The 12,216-nt window shown below is 36.2% G+C and overlaps 1 protein-coding gene across 21 annotated transcripts in view; it reads right to left on the bottom strand.

Annotated features, from left to right (window-relative positions):
- The window catches only part of Tcf12 (transcription factor 12), a 352,650-nt gene that overhangs the window by 31,733 nt on the left and 308,701 nt on the right, over positions 1–12,216 (bottom strand). For all 21 annotated transcript variants that reach the window (XM_058584831.1, XM_058584830.1, XM_058584832.1 and 18 more), the window contains one exon: positions 4,674–4,752. In XM_058584831.1, the coding sequence (XP_058440814.1) occupies positions 4,674–4,752 (79 nt within the window). The remainder of the gene's footprint in view (positions 1–4,673; positions 4,753–12,216) is intronic.

The raw sequence follows: 12,216 nt of genomic DNA, 5'->3' as shown, positions 1-12,216 counted from the left end.
CTACAACTAAAAAAATATATGTTAAAAAAAAAGACATGAAAGTACTTCATAAGCCTAAAGGTCTTTCTATTAATGAGATACTTCTGTCAACTCTGATGGTAGCTTTACCATGCATTAAATGAAAAAAAAAAAAAAGTATTCTGGACACAGATCATAATGCTAAACATGCATTTGACACTACAGCTTCGTTTGTGTGTTAATAAAACATTCAGATTAAAGTTAGAATCACACTGCTGTCTCTAGATTGCAATCATCAACTGTAGCGTTAATACAAGAATATGGAAAAAGAAAAGTGTGAAGGCTGGAATTCTCAGGGTTGACTCAGAAAGTGTACTGCCTCCCTTCCTTCTCACCTGGTGTCAGGAAGTAAGGGTTGGGGTTCTGCTTCCTTCATTAGGTGAGAACTATTCTATGTAGGCAACAATTTCTGTAATTGCTTGGGCTTTTTACTGTCTACCACTTTAAAAAAGCTAGCTCTTATTCTAGAAAGATTATAATAAATCTACTTGATATTAAAGTTTATCAAAACATTTACAGAAAAGAAGCTAGCTGGGTAAATAGGATAAAATAGCTGAATTATTTGGCTGAAAATGTGGAAAGACTCTGATCAATAAATCTAAAAAGCACTATTTCTGATCTGCTCTTGCTTCAAGTAGGACATAGTAAGTATTTCACCTACTACAATTATTTAATAAACTTAGGGAATAGAAATCAACATTTTGTGTGGTTGAGAGAATTCATATGACCACTTCTCATACTTTTTTCTTTTTTTGTTGGTTGTTTCTCTTTGTAATTTTACCCTAAACTCAAACTTCAGTAAGATTCTCCCATTCTTAGAAAAGACTGAATAATGCTATCCTTTGAGGTAGCATCCAGTGCTCTGCTTTCCACAACCTGGCCCCAGCCAGCTTTTCCCTCTCAATGCCTTACCTGATGACTCTGCATAAATAGTTCATACACTTTCTCACATCTAGATCCTTTGTTGAGCTCTTTCCTTTAAGCTAGAAACAGTCCTTCTTCTCCTTTTAAAATCCTACTCTTCCTCATGAAACCTATCCCGACCATGCAGTTAGAGTGAACTCTGTGGCTCTTTTTCATTTTCTCAACTAGACTGAAAACAAGTCACGCAACTCATTCAACACCAAGTATGTCAAGAGTAGACACAACCATTCCTCTCTTCTACCTTGCACCCAGAGGTCTGATTTTGTTCACAAAGGAGTAGGAAGGTGGGCCTTTCCTTTTTTAGTATAAACCAAGGAGAGAATAATTTTATTCCTAGCTTTGGGGCTAAATCCTGATAACCTAATATGAACATGGTAGTTCCATTTCTGTTGCAAGTAACTATGTTAGGCCCAGTGCTAGCCCATGAGACAGGAGGGGGAACCTCCTCAAGAGGCTTCTGGACAGGGTTTCTTAAGGACAAGGAAGAGACAGCTCCTTTTCTTCTATTGGATCCTGTTATGTTTGTCTACAGTACCCTGATTTGCTGTCTTACATTAAACCTGAGAGAGAAATGCTAAGAAGCAGAGCAAGTCTGACATACAAGGCCAGGACCTTGCCTGCTATGGGCTTCTTGCCACATGAGATAATAAAATTCTTATTGTTCAAGCTAGCTGAGAAAAGAACTTCTTTTTCTTTCATCTTAAAGCATTCTAAGTGATACAATATCTCAGATGCTTTCTCAAAAGCACTCTCTATGTAGAAATGGCTTATAAAAATTCTAGAGGAAAACAAAGGAGATTTAAGAATGACTGACTGCCTTAGAAGTTGCCTATGTGTGAGTGTGCATATGACTAATGCTCAGTCATAAAGAATAGGGCATGTGTAGAGAGCACATAGTGGGTAGAGTTTTTATTTTAGATAAGAGGTCATTGCCACACAAGACCCAAAATAAATTCCATATATTGAATAGAAGCTCTCTCTGTGAGAATGTGCATATGACTAACTTTCAGGCATAAAGTATAGGGAAAGTGTAGAGAGCACATAAAGTATTTTACTTTAAATAACAGGTCATTGTCACACAAAATACAAAAATAATTTTCCTTATATTAAATAGAAGCACTGCTTTGCTCCTTCTCTTTTTACCTTTGATTATAATTCAACAGTCTACATTTTCATTACTCAACTGAATTATAGGGGAAAAAAAGAATATCATCCAATAAACATCAAATAAAGATGGATGAGAAATGTGATTTTTACTTGAGACCCATTTTTTCCCCCTTTGGAAAAATGTTGAAGTTGCTGGGTGTGGTGGCATATGCTTGCAATTCCAGCCACTCAAGAGGCTGAAGTCAGCCTCAGCAACTTAGGGAGGTCCTATGCAACTTACTGAGGCCCTGTCTCAAAATAAAAAATAAAAAGGTTAGGGATGTGCCTCAGTGGTTAAGTGTCCCTGGGTTCAATCCCTGGTACAAAAACAAACAAACAAAAACAAAGAAAGAGTTGAAGCTTCTGATTCTCCATTTCACTGATGTCCCTTCACAGTTGCTGAGCTCCACTATGGCCTTTCTCTCCAGTGCTAATTAAAACTAAAAGATACTTTGGTAACTGTCTTATTAGGTAAAGGAGAGGCAGTGGGAATGTACAGTGAGGGCAGACACAGATGTCTCAGATGGGAAAGTGAAATAGGTTATGGTAAACATGACACTGATAATTTTAGCAAAAGTGTGCCAAGAGGGTGAGCAGGGCTAAAGTTACATCATTCTTCCTGTAATTTCAGCTCTGTTAAACAACAACTTCAAGTCAACGGGTCTTTCATAGTCTTGTCTATGTGGGGAACAGCTGTTCAACTTTTACTAGACAGCTGAAGCCACAGTGTCTGAGAAAGTAGCAGAACCTGCTAATAGCTGGGAGCAGCTGCCAGCAGTTCATCATCTCCACACTGGAATGCTTCTAAGCAGAACCACAAGGCAAATACACAAAGCACAGGTGATAGCAAAGGTCCGGATTTCCAGAAACACTGCACAATGTAAAAAGGCTTAACAGCAACATAGAAAAAACAAAACCACTTGGACTTAACTAATGGCTGGATTCTGTTTTCCTAAACAGTCATTTCTGAGGTCAGCTGTTGTTGGAGGAATATGGCAATCTTATCCAGTTGCCTAATAATGTTTTTTCTTCAAAATAAACTAAAGTATATTTTCTTTAGCAAAGATTTTTGCCAAACACTCTTTAGAAAAATACAGGCCAGTTTTTTTTTTTTTTTAAATATTTATTTAGTTAGTTAGTTTTAGGTGGACACAATATCTTTATTTTATTTTTATGTGGTGTTGAGGATCGAACCCAGCGCCCAGCGCACGCCAGTCGAACATGCTACCACTTGAGCCACATCCCCAGCCCCAGGCCAGGTTTTTACATTACAGCTTAACAGATACTTAACATTTTCATGTACTTTTATTTATTTATTCCTAGTAAGTAAAAAAAATTCCCATTTACAACTGTGTCTCAATAAACTGATACCACAGGATAATATCTAGAACTTTTCAAAATTAATGTGAAAAAGTCAGGAGGAAATAAAGCAAATTTGAACCACTAACAATATTGAGCCACATTCACTGAGTTCTTTTCTTTAGTAGAAAAACGGAATCATCCCCAGGAATTCATTTTTATATGTGTGTATATATGTATGTATGTATACATGTGAAATAATAACTTAGTGAACCCAAAAATAAAGACAAAATACCTACATAAAGTTATTCATCTATGAATGAGTCTTACACATGGTACATGGTAAATGTGGAGAACAATGAAAAAAGAGGTCACAATGTGCTTTTATTTAATTGTTTTTGGTGATACTAGGGATAGAACCCAGGGCCTCATGAACCTTAAGCACACATTCCATCATTAAGCTACATTCTTAGCCTTTGTACTTCTAAATAGGTTATTTTTAAAATTGTCTACACTATCTCATAAAAATTTTTGGTGTAGTTCTTTTGTATTTTACCTTCACCCCAATTTCCCACCTTAATTTTTATTCTAGTACCACAACAATTATTAGAAATTATCAACAAATTATATTAAAAATCTCAAAAGATATTCATAAATAATTCAAAACTAACAAATATTTCAATATTCTCCAAAGTGAACTCCAGAGGAAGCTTCTATTAGATGTCCCCCTTTCCCTGTCATACTAGGGATCAAATCCAGGGCTTTGCACATGACAGGCAAATACTCTATCACTGAGTAAGCCCATGTTTAGATGTTTTCTTTTCTTTTTAAAATGGTTTTTTTTAACACCTTTATTTTATTTATTTATTTTTATGTGGTCCTGAGGATTGAACCCAGGCAAGCGGTCTACCACTGGGCCACAACTCCAGCCCCCTTAGATGCTTTCTTATAGTCAAAATTTAGATGATTTTGGAGGTGGGGGGCAGATCAGGGATTGAACTCAGGGGCACTCGCTCGACCACTGAGCCAAATCCCCAGCTCTATTTTGTATTTTATTTAGAGACAGGGTCTCACTGAGTTGCTTAGTCCCTTGCTTCTGCTGAGACTGGCTTTGAACCTGCAATCCTCTTGCCTCAGCTTCTAGAGCTGCTGGGATTACACGCATGCGCCACTGCGCCTGGCCAAAATTTAGGTGAATTTTTAAATAAATGTTACTAAAAAGTGCCTGTAAAATATTTCCAAGTAAACCTAAACCATGTTATGAAGTAGATAAAAGAAAAGCCTACCTGTAAGAGGTGAAGGTGATCCAACCGGTGTTGATGGGTTTGATGGAAAACTACTGCTGGTATGATCAGGAGAATAAATCTAAGCAGAAAACAAGAGATACACATACATCAATATTTCACAATAGCAAATATATAAATCTATTTACATAAATTTATTTTTCCAATCTAAGGTGTTACCCCCTAATACTTATAGTGAAAAGGTTTTCCATCACTCTTTAAGACTTTTTTGTTACATGAAGAGCACAGTAGCCTCCATTTTAAAACTTAGATAAAAAAATCATATATATTCTAATATGATAAGAATAGAATAGATATGCTTCTTTATTATTCTAGTTGGAAACAGTTAAAAATTTCTGTTAGAATATACTATCTAAATGAATTAACTCATTTTTTGAAATGATCTTTAAGTGCTTGCCTGCCTAGTATGTGCAAGGTGCTGGGTTCAATCCTCAGCAACACATACACACATTAGAGAGAAAATGATAGGAAAAAAAAAGAAAGAAATGTTTTTTAAAAAGTTTAAAAAAACCAACCAAAGAAAAATATTTCTTAATTACTCCTTACCTCTCCTTTAAAAAGTACTAATTTGATCAACCATATTTATGCCAATTTTAGCTCCAAATGTTAAAAAAAATTAAACTTACTTCCAAAGTATACTATGCCACCCTTGGAGAAAGTTAAAAAAAAAATACCCACTGGATCAAAAATGTGTTCCCCAAATGATTTTTGAACTTGACTTCCCTACAGATCTACTTGAAGAGAATATACCTGAATGCATAAATTTTGGTATTCTGGCTAAAAATGTTGTTGTTATACTTTATATACTTTTCATATTGCCAAAAATAGTGTAGGAGAGTCGTTCAAGTTCACCTAATTAACAAGTAAATATATTAAGAATCATTTTAGCCAGGTGGGTCGTGGTGTACACCTGTATCTGGAGACTATAGAGACTGTGGCAAGAAGATTCCAAGTTTCAGCCCAGCAATTTAGTGAGATACTGTCTCCAAATAATAGAACTAAAATAAAAAGGGCTGGGGATATAGCTCAGTGTTAGAGTACCCATGGGTTCAATCCCCTGTAGTCCTAAAAAAGTCCCTTTAATTCATTCAAGGGCCCCTAAGAGGTCCCTCCTGGGAAATATTCCTCTTATCATTATTTAAAAAAAGTCTTATTGATACATTATAATCAGACATAATAATGGGATTCATTGCTACATAGTTGTACATGCATACAACATAATAATATAATTTTTGTCTATTTCATTCCCCAGCACCAGTGTAGGTTTTTCCATAGCTTTCTAAGTCCAGGGAAATGTAAGCACCTTTCCTTATTTCCCCTCATTATTTAGAGGAATATGGTGTAGATGATTTGTAGTGTATTTACTTAGTTTTGTGATGGGAAGAAGTCAAGGAGTAAAAGGTGTTTTTGACCAAAGCCAGGAAGTTGCAAAAAGTGAATGTTCTGAGAATCAAAAGTCAATGCCAAAAAAAAGTTATGGCACTATTTAAAACACTAACTCAAAATTGTAGGGTGGTGTAAGCTGGAAGGAGCTGTGAGAATTTCTCTAGCTCCATCATTGTTACAATGAAACTTGAGGCCTAGAAGGATAAGTGCTGGGATAGAACTCCCCTAATTCCAGTTTTTAGATTCCCATCGGTAAAAGTGAAAATGGGGACCATTGAAAGACTCTCCCTGCCCTTGCCTACTCCTTAAGACTAAGCCTCACCCTTTGAAAACTTGGAATGGAACCACCATTTGACCTAGCTATACCACTCCTCGGTCTATACCCAAAGGACTTAAAAACAGCATACTATAGTAACATAACTACATCAATGTTCAAGCAGCTCAGTTCACAATAGCTAAACTGTGAAAGCAACCTAGATGTCCTTCAATAGATGAATGGATAAAGAAAATGTGGTGTATATATACACAATGGAATATCACTCAGCATTAAAAGAGAATAAAATCATGACATTTGCAGGTAAATAGATAAAGTTGGAGAATATCATGCTAAGTGAAGTAAGCCAATCCCAAAAAACCAAAGGCCAACTGTTCTCTCTGATAAGTGGATGCTGATCCATAACGAGGATGGGGGAGGCATGGGAAAAATGGAGAAACTTTGTGCAAAGGAGAGGGTGGGGGAGGGAGGAAATGTGGAGGCAGGAAAGATGGTGGAATGAGATAGACATCACTGCCCTAGGTACACGTATGACTGCACATATGGTGTGACACTACATCATGTACAACCATAGAAATGTAAAGTTGTGCTGCAACTGTGTACAATGAATTGAAATGCATTCTGTTGTCATATATACCTAATTAAAATAAAGAAATTAATTTAAAAAAAAAAGACTAAGCTTCACAACAAGACCTGGAAACTACAAAGCCTGTTCTCAGGTGTCCTTTATCTCTATCTATGTTAGGACCCCAGGAAACCCAGACTTTCAGCTTCTTCTCATAAAGTTCTTAGTATCCCTTTTGTGATGCTGGACAATATTATTCTTACAAAATGCATAATAAAACATTTTTGCACCTCAGCACTTAACACTTTAAACAGGGACACAGACACATCAATGTTTATTGCAGCACAATTCACAATAGCTAAACTGTGGAACCAACCTAGATGCCTGTCAGTAGATGAATGGATAAGAAAAATGTGGCATATATACACAATGGAATATTACTCAGTAACAAAAGAGAATAAAATCATGACATTTGCAGGTAAATGGACAGAGTTAGAGAAGAAAATGCTAAGTGAAGTTAGCCAATCCCTAAAAACCAAATGCCAAATGTTTTCTCTGATATAAGGAGGCTGATTCATAGTGGGGTTGGGAGAGGGAGCACGGGAAGATGAGACAAACTGGGTCAAATGGTGGTTCCATTCCAAGTTTTCTAAGGGTGAGGCTTAGTCTTAAGGAGTAGGCAAAGGCAGGGAGGGTCTCATAGAGGGGAAAGGAGAGGGCAAAGGGTGTAAAAAAGATGGTGGAATGAGATGGACATCATTTTCCTAAGTACATGTATGAAGACAAGAATGGTGTGAATATACTCTGTATACCACCAGAGATATTAAAAAATGTGCTCTATATGTGTAATATGAATTGTAATGTAGTATGCTGTCATATATAACAAATTAGAATAAAAAAAAATGTCTTTAAACAAGTCTCTCATATAGCCAGATCAGGAAGTTGTACACTCAAGTTAAAAAGCCATTTTGGAAAAGCAAAACTATGAAAAAGAATTCAAGAAGCTTTTGGAGGCTTTAGGGAATTAGTATAAGGTCAATATTGTTGGTCTTAACGTTATTAGGGCTGAGTGGTTCCATTCTCAGCATCACCAGAAAAAAAGCTGTTATTTAAAATTGTTACTTTGCAAAAAATTTACAGGACATACATGAAAATTAGCTACCAGCCACATTTTGGTTCCTAGTGGCTCCACATATATAAACTAATTTATTTCAACCACGTAGTAAATTAGGTAAGGTCACACATGCCAACAAAAATATGTCTTAAAATTCACATAATTAGCTGGGTATGTCGGCGCATGCCTACAATCCCAGTGGCTCAGGAGGCTGAGGCAGGAAGATCATGAGTTCAAAGCCAGCCTCAGCAACTTTGCAAGACCCTGTCTTTCAATAAAATATAAAAAGGGCTGGAGATGTGGCTCAGTGGTTAAGTACCCCTGGGTTCAATCCCCAGTAAAACAAATAAACAAACAATTCACATAATTATACCTTTAATTAGCAATAATGGTTTATGAAACATCCTGAGTGTAATATTGGCAAGGGAGGGAAGAGCTGATAACACTGATGTGGGTAGATGAAGAGGGAGAAAAGTTTTAGTTCCATGTAGCCTGACTTGTTGGTTTTTAGCCCTCAAGTGGGATGTCTTTATTTTTCTAGTAACTCCTCTTTTTATCCCATATATAATTGAGCTATTGTCCTTGAACATAGTTTCTTTTTTTAAATATTTTTAAGTTGTTGATAGGCATTTATTTATTTATGTGGTGCTGAGAATCGAATCCAGTGCCTCACACATGCCAGGCAAGTGTACTACTGAGGAGCTACAGCCCCAGCCCTGGAACACAGTTTTGAACTACCAAATCCCATGCTTCCTGTTGCGTACAAAATAACATTTGATGTCATAATCTGGTCACAAAAATATCTTTCTACTCCATAATCTACTTATAAACTTACATACTCTATTATCCAAACAAAATATTGTTTTTCATTTTCTGAACATAGCTTGTTCTACTTTCAGAAAGTCTATTTCTTAACTTCTCCTTGGTGGAATTCCACACTACCTCAAAGCTTAGCTCAAATGTCACTTCCCCATTTCCATGTCATTTTTACCTCCTTTATTATCTCAGAGGCAGAGATCTTATAAAGTTCAACACTGAATCAATCACTGCCTGCCGGTGTCTTGTGTAAGTAGGCTCTCAATGTTTTTTAAAAAATCTGAATGATAAAATTGCACATGAAATTTGCTATAACACTTACTGATGAAAAGCAGGACTCCTTAAATGCTAGCATTTGTCTTAGTATTTATTTAATGGGGAGCAGTGACAGAAATACCAAATGAAGAAAAAGAGCTTTGTTATATAGATGACTTTATTTTGAATCAGGTTTTGTTTGTTTTTTTTTTTTTTTTTTGTGCTGGGGTCTTGAACCCAGTAGGCAAGTATTCCACCACTGAACTGTATCCCTAACTCTCAAATCAGTTTTATGGTAACAATTTTAATGGTGAGGTGGTGGTGAGGGTTCCACTACGTCTGGAAATTAGTGCTAAAATAATAAACTGTCCATATCACATTATTAGATAGGTAGGGGCTGCTCAGGGTATAAATGGACTATCAACACTTATTTTCCCTGAGAACTCTGCCCTTACATGTCAAGATGCCCACGCATGTCAAGAATTAGCTGCACCTCCTATTATATCAGAGAAGGCAGAGATTGTAGCGTAAAGTCATGTAAGATCATTACCTTAAAGTGATTTAGCAAAATGTGCTGATCTTATATGTAAAAGAGGTTTAAAAATCACTGTATAAATAGGAGCTTTAAAAAATTCACTGTATAAACAGGAGAAGTGGTAACAAAAATGTATCAAGTATGAAAACATATCCCTTCTGGTATTTCTTCCCCACAGCAGCTTCTCCATTTATATAATAAAAGCCATTTGCCTTCACCTGTCCCATTTGCTTGTTCTACTTCACCAATTAAAGTGATAAGAGAGAACTATTGTTGATTTTTCCTGAACTTATAGATAGGAAAAAGGCTGGCAAGTTGGAGGATTTTTCCTATCTTTTTTACTTTTAAAAGAATATGCGGGGAGAAGAGGAGCAATAAAAACCTTAAAAAGGTATAACACAACATTTGGATCACGTATATTCTCACTAAACTATCTGTGCAGGTTTACTGTATTACCAAATATAAACAAATTATACTTATTCTATAAAAATTGTTGTGCTACTTTCAGAAATTCTAAACACAAGGCTTTATTTGGCAAGTGCATCCTAAATTAAGAATATATTTTGTTTCGTATTTTCTGACCTTACAGGACTCTAACATTGGTGTTTGAAGAGAAAAAAGAAGAAAAAGTCAGTAACATCAAAATGAGAGAGGGAGTGATTTAGAGTCTCCAGCATAAACACAAAAGTAAGAACTCATTCTGCATGCAGTCCATGGTCCTCATACTGTTAAGTGACCAATGATGAATAACTCTCAATACCTTCTGCCAGGCTTAAACGGTAATATGCCTCATTTTACTGCAACAAATGAGGCTCCTCCTCCTATCAGTCATGGTCCATTCCAATCAGCAGGGTGCCAATAAGCCAGGAGCTAATGAAAAGGGCCTTGGACAAAAAGGAAACAATGGAGAGCGCCCAGGCCCAACCCTGAAATTGTGAGCCCAATTTTTTAAACACTACAGTGCACATTTCAGTTAATCTTTATTATGCTAATGTTATTGAGTCTAAGGAACAAAGAAACTTATTTCATGAATTACTTTTAAACGTCAACTTCCAGGAATTTTCTTTTCTTTTGTTAGAGACTACTGACCATTTAACTATCCAGATTAAAACACATACACACATACACACACACACACTCACACACACCACACACACTTTCCCCCTCTCTTGCTCTGAGGTAGAAATCAAAACATAAATTATCACAAAGAAGTCTGATATAATCAACAAAGTTAAACAGTCCTCTTGTTTGATCTCCTCTAAATTAAAGACCAAGTGTTTTGATATGGTATTAGGCACTGAAATAAACCAGATGTTTCTTGCTCTATATAACTCTCCATGGGCACAATCTTAAAGGGTTATTGTCTGGCAAACGTTCAGGGAAACACATTAGAAATGGCACGAATACACAGATTTTCCTTCCCTTCTATCTACCCTAGTTTATTATCTAAACTAATGCATAATCCACAGGGCTTTGGGAACTTTGTGTAAATACTTTCATGTACAATTCTCTTTTTTGCTATCCTGAGATTAAGACCACAATTATCCAGGCTTAAACCTAAAATAAAGGAACCTTTGCAAATGCATTATCTAGCCTTACATGTTTAATCACACAGTATTCTGCAAGCTCTTTAATACCTAAACTGAAGAACAAAGGTTGTACCCTCTGATGTTTCACACATGAAAGACCTTCTAAGACATACATCAGACAATTGGAGAACTAGAATTAACTTCCAGTGGCAACTGCTCAGTGTTATTTCCCCTAAAACTAGGTGCCATGCTAAAAATGTTACATTCTAAAGAACTTGAAAAGTTTCAAAATAGTCATGGTCACCATTTCCAAAGATCTGTAATATTTAACATAAAATTCTGATGTGCATGTTAGATTCTCAAATGTAATCCTCATTAAGTTCCTCTTCTCATCTGTTCTAATCCTTTCTATCCCCAGACAATGTAATGTTTTTGTTTTTCAGTACATTTTGAGTACTAAACATGTATTAAAGTGAATGTGAGTCTGTGGAGGAAGTTACAGAAAGAATGTATTTGGGAGGGGTCTGGACGTGGGGAAGGAGGTAGCAGATGGACTGAAGGAAGGGATATGAAGTGTGTAGACTATGGCATGTAGTGATGGAGCAGATGGAATGCATCACCGTCAGCTATGACAGAAATGATTTATGGAATGACCTGACTGCTCCTGCCTAGTAACAACACAGGATGACAGAGCTCAGTTTCCATGACAACCAAAGCCCACCCACTAACTAGATTAAACATTTTTTCCCAAGCTTCCACACAGAGACTTTGGATTTTCTTTCTCAAATGCCACCCTGGTTTGGCTAGTATGTTGTTCACACTTTAAGAAGATGTTCAAGGACTTGAAGGGTAACTAAAAATGAGACTGAAGGGCCACTAAGAACATCAAAAATTCTTGCCTGATTTTATGGCAAGGTTTCTTCATAGACTTTTTGTTTCAAAAACCAAAACCAGTGTAACTAACTAAAACAAATAAAAATAAAGGAAAAAAAGAAGAAAGAAAGAAAAAAAAAAAACCCAAACCAAACAAACAAAAACCCTGTGGGTGTGG

Source organism: Marmota monax, unplaced genomic scaffold (assembly GCF_021218885.2).
Source record: "Marmota monax isolate L192 unplaced genomic scaffold, Marmota_monax_Labrador192_F-V1.1 WCK01_AAM20220418_F8-fsc00001, whole genome shotgun sequence".
In the NCBI taxonomy this organism is placed as follows: Eukaryota; Metazoa; Chordata; class Mammalia; order Rodentia; family Sciuridae; genus Marmota; species Marmota monax.
This window is presented reverse-complemented; position numbering and strand designations above follow the sequence as displayed.